General features: G+C 37.0%; 1 protein-coding gene across 1 annotated transcript in view; it reads right to left on the bottom strand.

The window, feature by feature from the left end:
* The window catches only part of septin9b (septin 9b), a 124,790-nt gene extending 114,937 nt beyond the window's left edge, over positions 1-9,853 (bottom strand). The window contains exon 1 of the mRNA XM_030137300.1: positions 9,541-9,853. Within this exon, the coding sequence (XP_029993160.1) occupies positions 9,541-9,562 (22 nt within the window). The 5' untranslated portion in view covers positions 9,563-9,853. The remainder of the gene's footprint in view (positions 1-9,540) is intronic.
* Positions 9,854-13,992: the final 4,139 nt, after the last annotated feature.

Below are 13,992 nucleotides of genomic sequence, written 5' to 3'. Positions count from 1 at the left end.
GTATTGTGTAATTTTATTCTTACAAAAAAACCCTTTACAGTATAACTTCTGTGACATTCTGTGATCTGGTTATAAATAGCTTTTTTGTCTTAGTTTGTCACAAGGTTAACAGATATTTTGACCAAAAAAATACAAGAGGTATTCGGATTATCTTTGGCCAACATGCTAAGTGGGTCCTCTCGTCTCAGGAATTTGGCAGATGTTTTGACTCCTTAACCTTCAAAGATCTAAACCCACCAGTGACCAAAAGCATCTACTGATATAGAATGTTTACTTCCAAGCCACTAATCCAATCAATGGAAATAATTCAGGTAAAATGCAGTTTCTTTTTAGCTTTCAATGGCATAAGATCTGTCTTTTTTGGACACAGTGAACACGGAAACACTATCATCACTATCATCTGCAACACAGACTCACCAGTAAAACCCATGTAGTTTGATAAATGACAGTGGTTGTAGTTGCATGTTTTTGTGTTCAGTTAATGATATATTTTCATCAACAAGTCACTTTTTCTTTAGGTTTCTCTGATATAGCAACCTTTGAATTTACGCTGAGCTTTTAGTAAAATGTTATGTTTATGTTTATGCATTTGGCAGATGCTTTTTTCCAAAGCGACTTACAGGGGAAAACCAATTAAATCACTCAATCAATCAAATTTTGTTTATATAGCGCCAGATCACAAAAAAGTTATCTCATGACACTTTATATATAGAGTTGGTCAAAACCAGACTCTAAGCCAATTTACAGAAACCCAACAGAATCAACAGAACTTATAAAAGTAATGCATTACAGTAACAGATAATTTTTTGCTATAATGCAGTAGTGTAAGGCATTATTATTTAATTTTCAGTAATATTTTACTCAGTATATGTTCGATAGTGCCCATAATTTAACTGCTCAAATAAAAAAAAATAAAATAAAAAAACCACAAGACCGTGAGACATTAAGGAAGGTTGGGTTCTACTGCGCACATTTATGACAAAAGTCTGTATGTAACTGAAAAGTAATACAGGGGTCATGTAACACATTACAATTCTGAGAGAGTAATATTGTAAGATAAGGAATTACTTTTAAAAAATAGTAACAAATTATCTGTGATGGATTACAGTTTGGAAGTAACTTGCACAACACTGTACATGATCAGTGGATTAAATACAAGTAAATACTGGATTTTCACTAGAAAATGCAAAATACAAAGGATAATATTTCAATAAATGGTGATAAATAACTAGGAATTGTCAAATGTAGAAGTGGCCATAAAAGTAGTAGGTCTTTAATGTTTAAGGTCAGACTTGGCTGAGAATGGGAGAGTGTGGCTGCCTGATTTCAGGTTTGTGTTTGTATATCCTATAAAGACCCAAACATCCATAGGTATCCTAAACCATCTACTCATGTAACTGTTTAATACCTACTGACCCACTCATCCTATCCATACATGTAAATAACTGGTGTAAAATACAGTTTGTTTTTTCATGGTCATCAGATATGACCCATTTGGAGGTTCAGAGGCTACATAGTTACTGTGGAAACACCACGGTACAACACCATCATCTTCTAAAACATTGATTCACCGGTAAAACCAATGGGGTTGGATAAATGACAGTGGATGGAGACAGTGGGTTTTTGTTCAGTTGATATATTTAACAGAAAAAGTCATTTTTTCTTCAGTTTTCTGTGTTTTTGATTTAGTAACCCTCAACTTTAATCTGAGCTTTTATGAACATCTACATGCTCAGTAGTAGTAGTAGTAGTAGTAGTAGTAGTAGTAGTAATTTATTCAGACATTAATTACTTTAAACAAAAAACAACATATCCATTGTTCCATATACAATGACACCAAAAGGGTTTAGGCTGAAGTTAAGACTTATTTTGCCTAACCCTATTTACAATTAACACAATGTTTCCACGTGAAAACAAACAAACAATAAAATTTTCAGTGTAATCAATGCTAAATATACAACAGAAGAGAATACATAGTCATATTCAGTGAATTAAATATAGGAAAAAACAATATTTGGACTGAAAAAATGCAAATTACAGAGAATAATATTATACAGGGTGGGGAAGCAAAATTTACAATGAACATTTAGTTGTTTTTTCTCAGCAGGCACTACGTCAATTGTTTTGAAACCAAACATATATTGATGTCATAATCATACCTAACACTATTATCCATACCTTTTCAGAAACTTTTGCCCATATGAGTAATCGGGAAAGCAAATGTCAAAGAGTGTGTGATTTGCTGAATGCACTCGTCACACCAAAGGAGATTTCAAAAATAGTTGGAGTGTCCATAAAGACTGTTTATAATGGAAAGAAGAGAATGACTATGAGCAAAACTATTACGAGAAAGTCTGGAAGATACTATTAAAGAAGAATGGGAGAAGTTGTCACCCCAATATTTGAGGAACACTTGCGCAAGTTTCAGGAAGCGTGTGAAGGCAGTTATTGAGAAAGAAGGAGGACACATAGAATAAAAACATTTTCTATTATGTCAATTTTCTTGTGGCAAATAAATTCTCATGACTTTCAATAAACTAATTGGTCATACACTGTCTTTCAATCCCTGCCTCAAAATATTGTACATTTTGCTTCCCCACCCTGTAACTAGAAAAGCACTCTGAGAGCGCAGACCTCTGCCAAGGCAGAGCAGCCCACCCATCACCACCAAAATGTAGTCATTTGTTCCTTGTGCCAGTATCAACATTTCCTGAAAATTTCATCCAAATCCGTCCATAACTTTTTGAGTTATCTTGCTAACAGACAGACGAACAAACAACCACCCCCACACACCACCCCCATCCCCGATCACAACCAAATTTTTATCATTTGTTCCTTGTGCCAGTATCAACATTTCCTGAAAATTTCCTGAAAATCCATCCATAACAAATAAATAAACAAACAGACAAACTCTGATGAAAACATAACCTCCGCCGTTTTGCTTGGCGGAGGTAATAAATGGCGCTTAAAAAAAGTCAAATATAAAGAAAAACTATTTTGGAAGTGCCACAAAAGTAGGACTGGGTCTTTACGGGATATGTTGAATAGAAATCCTCCTAATGATTAAACTGCAGCTTCTCGGTGGTTCCCACAAAGCCCACGGTCTTATCACAACAGCCCCTACTCTCCATTCCCCTTCATCTGTATCGTCTCAATGGCAAAAACGCCCAAAAATGCATCTACAAAAAAAAAAAAAAAAAGCATTGAGTCCTCCAGAAATCGTCAACACCAGCTGACCAGTCCACCAGTGGTTTAAGTAGACAACACAGACAGTCAGTGGGTGTTTGCACAAAGCTCTCCACTGTATCACAGCAGGTGCAGTGGTGATGGTCTCCAGAGATAGACACTGACACTAAGTGATAAGACTGTTTTAAAAAAGCCAGACAATCACATAAGAAGGACATTTCCTGCATTTCTCTTCCCTAAAAGGTCAGGCCCTGACTCCTTAAGACTTGTAAATAAACTGTTATATGAGGTTAATACTTGCATCTGTCAGTATCCAAACACATTTGGTCTGTAGATGTGGGTCATGCTTCATGTCAGTGTGAGAATGCAAAAGACTGTTATGTAGCTTTAAACTTCAATGCAAGAGACTTAATGGCAAAATTTTTAGCTTCGAAAAGACAAAGAATAGTTCCAATGCTACTCTTGTCCGTGTCAAATAAATCAACAGAAATATAAAATTAGGCTCCATTAACCTTCGCGAGAATTAACCCATACAGACCCAAACAAACACCGGTGTAGTATGGAATATGGACCCCCTGGAATATGGACTCGGGGTCCTGATTCCGCAGCGGAATATGGACCCCCCCTATGGAAAATGGACCCCCCTCCAAATTTAGGGAATGAATTTTTTTTTTTTAAGTTTTGAATTATAAACACATAAAATAGAAACAAAAGAACATGTTGCAAACAAAATTTCTTTATTGTGTTCTGTTATTGTGTGATCTGTCTGAGGGAAGAGAGAGTACAAGAACATGTATCAAACGACCGTCGCCGCCACAGTGACGTCACAATGGGAGGCCAGGCTGTATGGGGAGGTACGCTCATGCTGCAAGGCTTCACTACAGGGCCCAGCTTTTTTTGTTTGTTTGTGGTGGTGGTGGGGCACCCCCCACCCCCACCTCTGATAATTTTCTTAGAAATAAGCATTTAGGCCCCTAATATGTAGAAATTATTAAATGAAGTACTGTATGAAATAATGGTTATTTTTAACTGTACTGGTCATGTGAGAAATAAAATCTTACACAGGGAAGGGGTAAAAGATAGCTTACTGTCAAACTCGTTGTTTCCATGGTTTTTTCCCGAGCTTTAGCTAGGGAAAAACCCTGGAAACAACTCGTTTGACAATAAGTTTATCTTTCACCCCTTCCCTATGTAAGATTTTATTAATATAACAAATAAATATAAAATATAAAATATAAAATATAACACACTGAATGACAGACCCATTTATATGAACGCAGATGTCAGCAACATGGCCCAGACTGGAGAGTATGCCACAGAAGTAGAAATACTTGCTGTGGCCAGCTTACTCGCCACACCAATCTGGACCTACTCACCATTTGGGGAGGAACACAGGTGGCAGTGCTATGCGCCACTTTCTGGCCTTCCTTCACCTTGTGAGGCTTCACCAAAAGCCATGTTTGTGAAGAACATGTTTGAACATTTTGAGCCTGTCATAACAGTGTAATTTGCCATTCAGTGTGATATCTGTGATACTGTTACATTTTTAACTTTGTATAATACTTGTTATATACCTCAATAAATATGTTTTTTTTTAAATGTTGTTTTGTTTCCATTATGTGTATATATATATATATTCCAAAAATAATAAAACGAATTAACCATTCCCTAAATTTGGAGGGGGGTCCATTTTCCATAGGGGGGGTCCATATTCCGCTGCAGAATCTGGACCCCTGGGTCCATATTCTATGGGGGTCCATTTACAATCTCACACCGGCAACCAAAATGACTTACTAGTATATAATGTTAAATAACTGTTGATCCACTAATCCTATCAATACATGTAAACAACTGGTGTAAAATACAGTTTATCATCTTTTCATGGTCATCAGATATGACCCATTTGGACGTTCAGAGGCTCCGTAGTGAGCGTGGAAACACCGTCATCTTCTACAACATTGATTCACCATTAAAACCAGTGGAGTTGGATCAATGACAGTGGATGGACACACTGGATTTATGTTCAGTTAATGATAGATTTCACTGAAAAGGTGATAGAAAAACCCTTAACTTTAATCTGAATTTTTACGAACATCTGCATAATCAGCAAATTAACCCTTTATCAGGCGAGTGACCGTTTTTGGTCATTTCTGCCCACGTTACAAGACAGTGACAGTACAGTTGCAGTGAGGACAGTGAGTCAACAATCTCAGGTCCAATGTGGTCTACAGGGTCTGTAAGGTCCGCCTCTGCATGAACAGTGAGTGTACCTGCTTTGTTAGGTACCATGAAGTAATGGTACTAATGTAAGGAATGATGTTCAATGGGAGCATGTGGATGTGGACAGGGGTCTGGATCAGCACTTATGTTGGTCTGATGTTCTAAAAGGGATGATCTAAAGGTGCTAAAATGCATGTTCCTAACACCTTACATGTGTTTTTTCTTGTATTTTTTATATTTACTTTTTTTTTTTTTGCCACTAACAGATAAGGAACCAAATATGGTAACTTCACTGACCTCGATTTTCTATACAAGAATAAAAATTGTTGAAAATTTTCACAAAAGGAATGCATTTGTGTTATGTCCTCCAATAATACTGGTCTACAATTTTTTAGAAATGATTTGCTTCAGAGATTAAATGTGCTAAATGTTATGTATTTTAATAAGATTAATTGGGAAAAAAAATAAATGACAAAAGTGCCAGTTTGCTGATGTTTTCAAGGTATATGACTAAGTGTTATTACACATATATATTGGTTTATGTACGTTTATATAACAGTTTTATAAATCTTCCACTAAATAGAACCTGTAAAGTGAATGTATTCTAATGTGCAGACAGTGTTTTGAAGTAGATCTTGAAGCTCTGAGACAAATATTCCTTTTGAGTCAAACTCATTCTCTCGTTAATTCTTGAATTTCACATTTTGACCCAAGGCTGTATCTTGGAAAGTTTAGCCAACCAGCATTTTTGACTTGATTTTTCTTTATCAGTGACTCATGTGGTAAAATTTCATTACTTTTATTCTGGAAGCATTTTCCTTGTAGACCAGTGTAACACAAAAAGGTTGAAATTTACAATTTCAGAGTATTTCTATGAATGCCCTATAAAGGATTAAATATAGTAAAATACCTGATTTTCACTTAAAAATGCAAAATACAGAGCATAATATTAGAATAAATTGTGATAAATCACTTAATAAAGGCAAAAAATAGAAAACTAGAAGCACTCGGAGAGCGCAGACCTCCGCCAAGGCAGATCAGTGCCCCGGATTTGGATGAAAATTTCAGGAAATGTTGATACTGGCACAAGGAACAAATGATTAAATTTTGGTGGTGATCGGAGGTTGGGGGGGGGGGGGGGGGGGGGCACGGGGGCCCACTGATCTGCCTTGGCGGAGGTCTGCGCTCTACGAGTGCTTTTCTAGAAAAGACAGCACAGACCTCCTCCAAGGCAGATCAGTGGGCCCCTGTGGCCCCCCCACCTCCGATCACCACCAAAATTTAATCATTTGTTCCTTGTACCAGTATCAACATTTCCTGAAATTTTCATCCAAATCCGTCCATAACTTTTTGAGTTATCTTGTACACAGACAAACAGACAGACAAACAGACAAACCAATGCTGACAAAAACATCACCTCCTTGGCAGAGGTAACAATTCATTTGGGAACTGCCTCAAAAGTAGCACCAGGTCTTTACAGGTTAAGCAGTCTGGAAAATAATTGAATGAATCTAAAACTGAAAATGTTCATGCTTCCCAGATCAGACCCCTAAAAAACTTGCTTCGAGACTTAGACTCAAACTGGTCCTAAGAGAATTTCTAACATTTGTTTGTTTTACTGGCTTTAATGAAGATGATGACTTTTCCTCCAGCTTATTGTTTGATACAGCTCCAGTGTTAAACACAAGCCTCAGCAGCATCAGCTTGTGCCACTTTTCTGTGTCTGTTTAATCTGAAGCGTAATATTTCCGTCCCCAGAGCCCATCGTGTGTTCCTAAATGTTGAAAGAGGGGGAACGCACAGATGGGGCCTGAGCAAAGCCAGAGAAGCACAGTGTAACTCACACACAAGCACACACTACATTATATCATGCCAGCAAAATACGTAAGCACACATGAAGCAAGTTCACTAAAGAAAACGCATATCCACAATGTTTGTTAATGCCAGATAAACACACACGTCCTCATATGCGTAGCACTATGAGTCCACATAGTGAGCACCGCCTGAAGGGGCTGGCGCACCCATGAAGGTCAGGCTGAGAAGAACAGATGATGATGCACATCAGACTTTAATAGCCAGGGGACCCCGAGGGACTCCCAAGGGTGCTGCACACTCAGCCGCAAAACAAAGTGACTCAAAACAACAGAGGGAGCCACGACTAAGTGAAAGAGCTTGGTAAGTTGAAGAAGGATGAGTAAGACAACTTGAGAGAAACATAAAATAAAGTTTAAAGACTGAAGTAACTAAAGCAGGGACGTGTTTCTCACATGAAGAAGCTTCAAATGGATAATTACAGTGTACTGCGTCACATATGATAAACACTAAAAGTCACTGTATAGGAACTTATCTAAATTATGCATGCATTTCATGAATAGTACATGTGTATATGCATTTACACTGGTGGAAAAAAGATTTAGGACGCTCCATGCATTTGTGATATATTGCATTAAGAATCATTCTTAAGTTATTGAACTCTGCCAAATATTGTTCTGTTCTCTAAACCTACATGCTCATTTCTGCACATGCTCTGTTCCATCGAGGTCAAACTGAATGTTTTACTACATCCAGGGCATGATATGTTGAACCTGTCAAGAATTTTGTTTTTGTTTTTTTGTGTGTTTTTTCATCTGTTTGTGTCCGTCTGATGCATCTACACCTTTCGAAACACAAATAAGATTTTCCTGCAAATATTTCCTAATAATACTTCAGACTGTGTAACATTTTAAGGGTGTCCAAAAACTTTTTTCCACTACTGTGTATACAGCCCATAACCACCTGGACTTTAACATGCAAAGGAAGGTTTTAATAATCTAATCCAGGGGTGTCAAACTCATTTTAGTTCAGGGGCCACATTCAGCTAAATTTGATCTGAAGTGGGCTAAACCAGTAAAATAATAACATAATAATATATAAATTATGCCAACTCCAAAACTTTTCTCTATGTTTTAGAGAAAAAAAAAATAAAATTGCATTATGAGAAGGTTTACATCTACAAACTATCCTTTCAAAAGATGTGAATAATATGAACAAACTGAAAAAATAAGTGTAATTTTTACAATATTCAGCCTCAGTTTATCATTTACACATGTACATTATAATTTACACATCACAGTGGATAAACAAATACACAAAACATTTAGCAACACGCAAAATATTGTTAATATTGTACTTATTTCTCTTAAGACATTTCAGGTTGTTAATATTTGTTCAGGTTATTCACATTTTTTGCAAAATTATACTTTGTTTTAGTGTAAATACATGAAAATATTTACATTTACAAGGTGGGGAAGCAAAATTTACAATGAACATTTAGTTGTTTTTTCTCAGCAGGCACTACGTCAATTGTTTTGAAACCAAACATATACTGATGTCATAATCATACCTACCACTATTATCCATACCTTTTCAGAAACTTTTGCCCATATGAGTAATCGGGAAAGCAAACATCAAAGAGTGTGTGATTTGCTGAATGCACTCGTCACACCAAAGGAGATTTCAAAAATAGTTGGAGTGTCCATAAAGACTGTTTAGAATGTAAAGAAGAGAATGACTATGAGCAAAACTATTACGAGAAAGTCTGGAAGATACTATTAAAGAAGAATGGGAGAAGTTGTCACCCAAATATTTGAGGAACACTTGCGCAAGTTTCAGGAAGCGTGTGAAGGCAGTTATTGAGAAAGAAGGAGGACACATAGAATAAAAACATTTTCTATGATGTCAATTTTCTTGTGGCAAATAAATTCTCATGACTTTCAATAAACTAATTGGTCATACACTGTCTTTCAATCCCTGCCTCAAAATATTGTAATTTTTGCTTCCCCACCCTGTACAAAGAGAAACATTTGGTGTTGTCATTATTTCTATGTTATTATGATAATATTTGACTGCTCCTGCCCACTTGAGATTGAATTGATCTGAATGTGGAACCAGAACTAAAAGAATTGTTAATATCTTAGTGTAATTTTTGCGTTTCACAAATTCATCCCAAGGGCCAGACTGGACCCTTTGGCGGACCGGATTTGGCCCCCGGGCCGCATGTTTGACACCTGTGCTCTAGTCCAAACTGTTCTCAGTACAGGTCACATTTCCTTTCATCTACACTTTAGTCAGATAAGGCTTTCTGTTGGACTCTACCTGTATTGGCAGTCTTCTTCATGGTCTGGTCCTGCTGCTGGTCCACTTTCCTCAGCCAAAAGTGTAGAGCACAGATGCTCACAGGAAACCCGGGTCACTTTCACAGGGTCCCCGTCGACCAAAACCTGGAGCCGGACTAAGTTGCCTCAGTTTCTTTGCACTTGTTCTGGTGCAGTTGGAGCTCAGTGGGTGATGGTGGTGTGTGACTGCAGGCACAGCAGATGCACATATGCCGTGTGGTCCGCTCGGGTTTCTGATGTGCACTTCACTGGGATGCAAAGACGATCCAGACCACACGAGCATAGTTAAAGATACATTAGAGAGGGTGGGAGTGGGGGGAGGGTCTTTTACGCGACTTTTACGCACGACTCTCAGCTGGAGACTACAGTACAGTGCGTAAACTGGTTGGAGACATTATCATATCAATGAGAAGTCAGTGTCTGTTGGTGTAAAGGGCTGTTGGATTAGTTTGAAAGGGTTGCTTTGCTGACTGATGAAAACTACTAACTATCAGTAATAACATCAGACTCATGTTATTAAATAGATACTGTAACATATGGAGACAGAGCACTGAGCATGCGCACGTTGCAATAATATTAAGCCACAATACATTACATTTGAGCAAAGTGAACATTAGAGTGTAAGTCATTTATTTCTCCATAAGCCAAAATAATGTTTGTGCAAAAAAGATGATTTATTGCATTGCCAAGATAGATAGATAGATAGATAGATAGATAGATAGATAGATAGATAGATAGATAGATGTAAAAAACAACAACAAAAAAAAAAACCTCTGTCTCATGCTGCCCTCTGCTGGTCCAATGTATTACTGCCAACAAGTCAGTGGTTTTGAAAAAATACACACACACATACACACATGCACACACAAACCATAGCTCAGAGGTGTCAAATTCATTTTAGTTCAGTTCCACATTCAACTAAATTTGATCTGCAGTGGACTGAACCAGTAAAATAATAATATATAAATAATGTCAACACCAAACTTTTCTCTATGTTTAAAAGTGAAAAAAGTAAATTTACATTATGAAAAGGTTTACATCTACAAACTGTCCTTTCAAACAATGTGAATGACATGAACAAACTGAAAAAATAAGTGTAATTTTGACAATATTCTGCCTCAGTTTATCATTTACACATGTTCATTATAACTTACAGATCACAGCGGATCTACAAACACACAAAACATTTAATAACAGGCAGAATCTTGTTAAAATTGTACTTACTTCTCTGAAGACATATCAGGTTGTTCATATTTGTTCAGGTTATTTACATTTTTTGCAAAATTATACTTTGTTTTAGTGTAAATACATGAAAATATTTACATTTATAAAGAGAAAAATTTTGAGTTGTCATTATTTCTGTTATTATGATAATATTTGACTGGTCCTGCCCACTTGAGATTGAATTGGTTTGAATGTGGAACCAGAACTAAAAGAATTGTTAATATCTTAGTGTAATTTTTGCTTTTCACAAATTCATCCTAAGGGCCAGACTGGACCCTTTGGTGGGTCGGATTTGGCCCCCAGGCCGCATGTTTGACACCAGTGCCATAGCTGTGTAACCCCTTCTCCACTCTGGTGTTGTACCTTTACCAGCTACTGCACACCAGAAAGTATTCCTAGCCCTACACATTTTCTTGTGTTAGAGCCTTATTCCAAAATAGATTAGTCTTTTTTTTCTTTTTTTTTTTTTACCTCAAAATTCTACACACAATACCTCATAATGACAAAGTGAAAAAAAAAAATGTTTGAAACATTTGCAGATTTATTAAAAATAAAAAAATATAGCATGTACACTACTTAAGTATCCACAGTGTTTCCCATGACACTAACTGAGCTCAGGTTCAGCCTGTTTATACTCATCCTGCACCTGTGGCAAATTGGACATGATTTGGAAAGACACACCTGTCTGTAGAAGGTCTGATAGTCGACGGTGCATATCAGAGCACAAACTAAGACGTCAAGTCCAAGGAATTGTCTGTAGACCTCTAGCACAGGATTCTATCTAGGCACAGATCTGGGAAAGGGTTCAGAAATATGGCTGCAACATTGAAGGTCCCAATGGGCAGAGTAGCCTTCAGCACTGGTGAATGAAGAGAGGAGAACCTTCTAGAAGGACAACCGTTTCTGCAGCACTCCACCAAGTAGGCCTATATGGGGGAGTGGCCAGATGGAAGCCCCTCCTCAGTAAAAGGAACATGACAGTCCACCTGGAGTTTGACCAAAGGCCCCTGAAGGACCCTCAGACCAGGAGGAGCTAGATCAGTGTTTTTCAACCTTGTGGTCGGGATCCCACGTGGGGTCGCCTGGAATTTCAACTAATTGATAAAAAAAAAAAAAAAAAAAGGCTACTAATAAGAAATATATGGTGAATTAAGAGAGACAATCCCAATCCATAAAAGACATGACAAACTGTGAAGCTGAAACTGAAGCACTGTGGTACTGTTTATCTTTCAAATGTTCATTGTGGTTGGTTTCAGATACTGCGGCTCTTTCATAATTCATAGTTTGAGTTCTTGTTTGTTCAGTATTAATTGTCAGCCTTGTAAATCCAAGCTGGACTGACTGTACATATCCTGACCAAGAAAAATAAAATCCTCACTTTGTGCAGTAATCTGCCTCCATCCATAATAATATACATTATATAGCCTAAATGTCGTCTAAAATTAACATTTATTTGCAACATAGTATAGCAAACTATTACATGATCAAAAACAAATTAATTTTAGCAAAAAATAATGTCTCTATTTTGAATGTCTGGGTTCGCCAGGAATTTGATGTTAAAATGGGGTCAGGAGCCAAAAAAGGTTGGAAACCACTGAGCTAGATTCTGTGTTTTGATGAAACAAACATTGAACTGTTTGGCCTGAATGCCAAACATCATGTTTGGAGGAAACCATGCAGTGCTCATCACCGGCCGAACACCGTCCCTACAGTGAAACATGGTGGGGGTAGCATCAGGCTGTGGGGGTGTTTTTAACAGCAGGAAATGGGTCAAGAGAAAGATCAATACAGTAAAATACAGAGACATCCTTGATGATAACCTGCTCCAGAGCAATTATAGTTTGGTGCAGTTTATTCTTTAAATAGAATCAAGTGGCTTATAGGATAAATAATAAATATAATAACGTGACTAACAGATGCATGATTCAGGGTCAGTTTGATTGCTGTTGTCATAAACATCACAAAATTATGATTTTTAGGTATCTTCATTCACTTCAGCAAAATAGAACAAGCATTTGGCAAGTCTAAGGTAGAAAGAAGTGACAAATTAGTGGACAAACCTGAATGATGAAGACGAAAACTACAAATACAGACCTATTCGGCAAAATCCATGGCTGGGTATGTGATTAACTGATGAGATGAGATGAGATGAGATGAAATGAGATGAAATGAGATATACTTTATTGATCCACCATGAGGGAAATTCAAATGTACGGCAGCACAAGACAACATGCATCAAAAGACCCAGTGTGACTTTTGTGTCAGTTCCCAAACAAATTTGTCTCTCTGTTTAACCTTTCTTAAGTGATTTATCACCATTTATTGTAATAATATTGTCTGTATTTTGCGAATTTGCACTGAAAATCAAGTATTTTCTTAGATTTAATTCACTGATCATGTAGATGTTCATAAAAGTTCAGATTAAAGTTGAGGGTTATTATATCAGAAACAGAGAAAAATGAAGAAAAAGTTACTTTTTCAGCAAAGATACAAGTAACTGAACATAAACCCAGTGTGTCCATCCACTGTCATTGATCCGACTCCATTGGTTTTACTGGTTGAATCAATGTTGTAGAAGATGACGGTGTTTCCACGTTCACTGGAGCCTCTGAACGTCCAAATGGGTCATATCATTCATATTTACTGATAATGTAGACGTTCATAAAAGCTCAGATTATTTGAGGATTATTATATCAACAGAAACAGAGAAAATAAAGAAAAAGTGACTTTTTAACAAAATATATCACTAACTCAATATATACTCAGTGTGTCCATTCACTGTCATTTATCGAACTCTATGGATTTTACCGGTGAATCAATGTTGTAGAAGATGACGGTGTTTCCATCTTCACTACGGAGCCTCTGAACTTCCAAATGGGTCACATCTGATGACCATGAAAAGATGACAAACTGTATTTTACACCAATTATTTACATGGATTGATAGGATTATTGGATCAACAGTTATTAAACAGTTTAGATCAGTAGATGGTTTTGGTCGACAGTGGATGTTTAGGGTTTATGGGTTACTATTCAGTTATGTTTCAGACTGTTGATTAAGATGAGAAGTTTTAAGTTGGTTTCAGACTGAGTGTCCCAGTTTGGGGCTGTAAAAAAAACAACTGATCAGCTTCAAAGTGTTTCTAAAGGAACTGGACAAAATGTCATCTAGATGTAGATCGACAGGCAAGACATCAGTAAACAGAATC

Source organism: Sphaeramia orbicularis, chromosome 1 (genome assembly GCF_902148855.1).
Source record: "Sphaeramia orbicularis chromosome 1, fSphaOr1.1, whole genome shotgun sequence".
In the NCBI taxonomy this organism is placed as follows: Eukaryota; Metazoa; Chordata; class Actinopteri; order Kurtiformes; family Apogonidae; genus Sphaeramia; species Sphaeramia orbicularis.
Note: the sequence above shows the minus strand (reverse complement) of the source record. Positions and strands in the feature narration are given on the sequence as shown.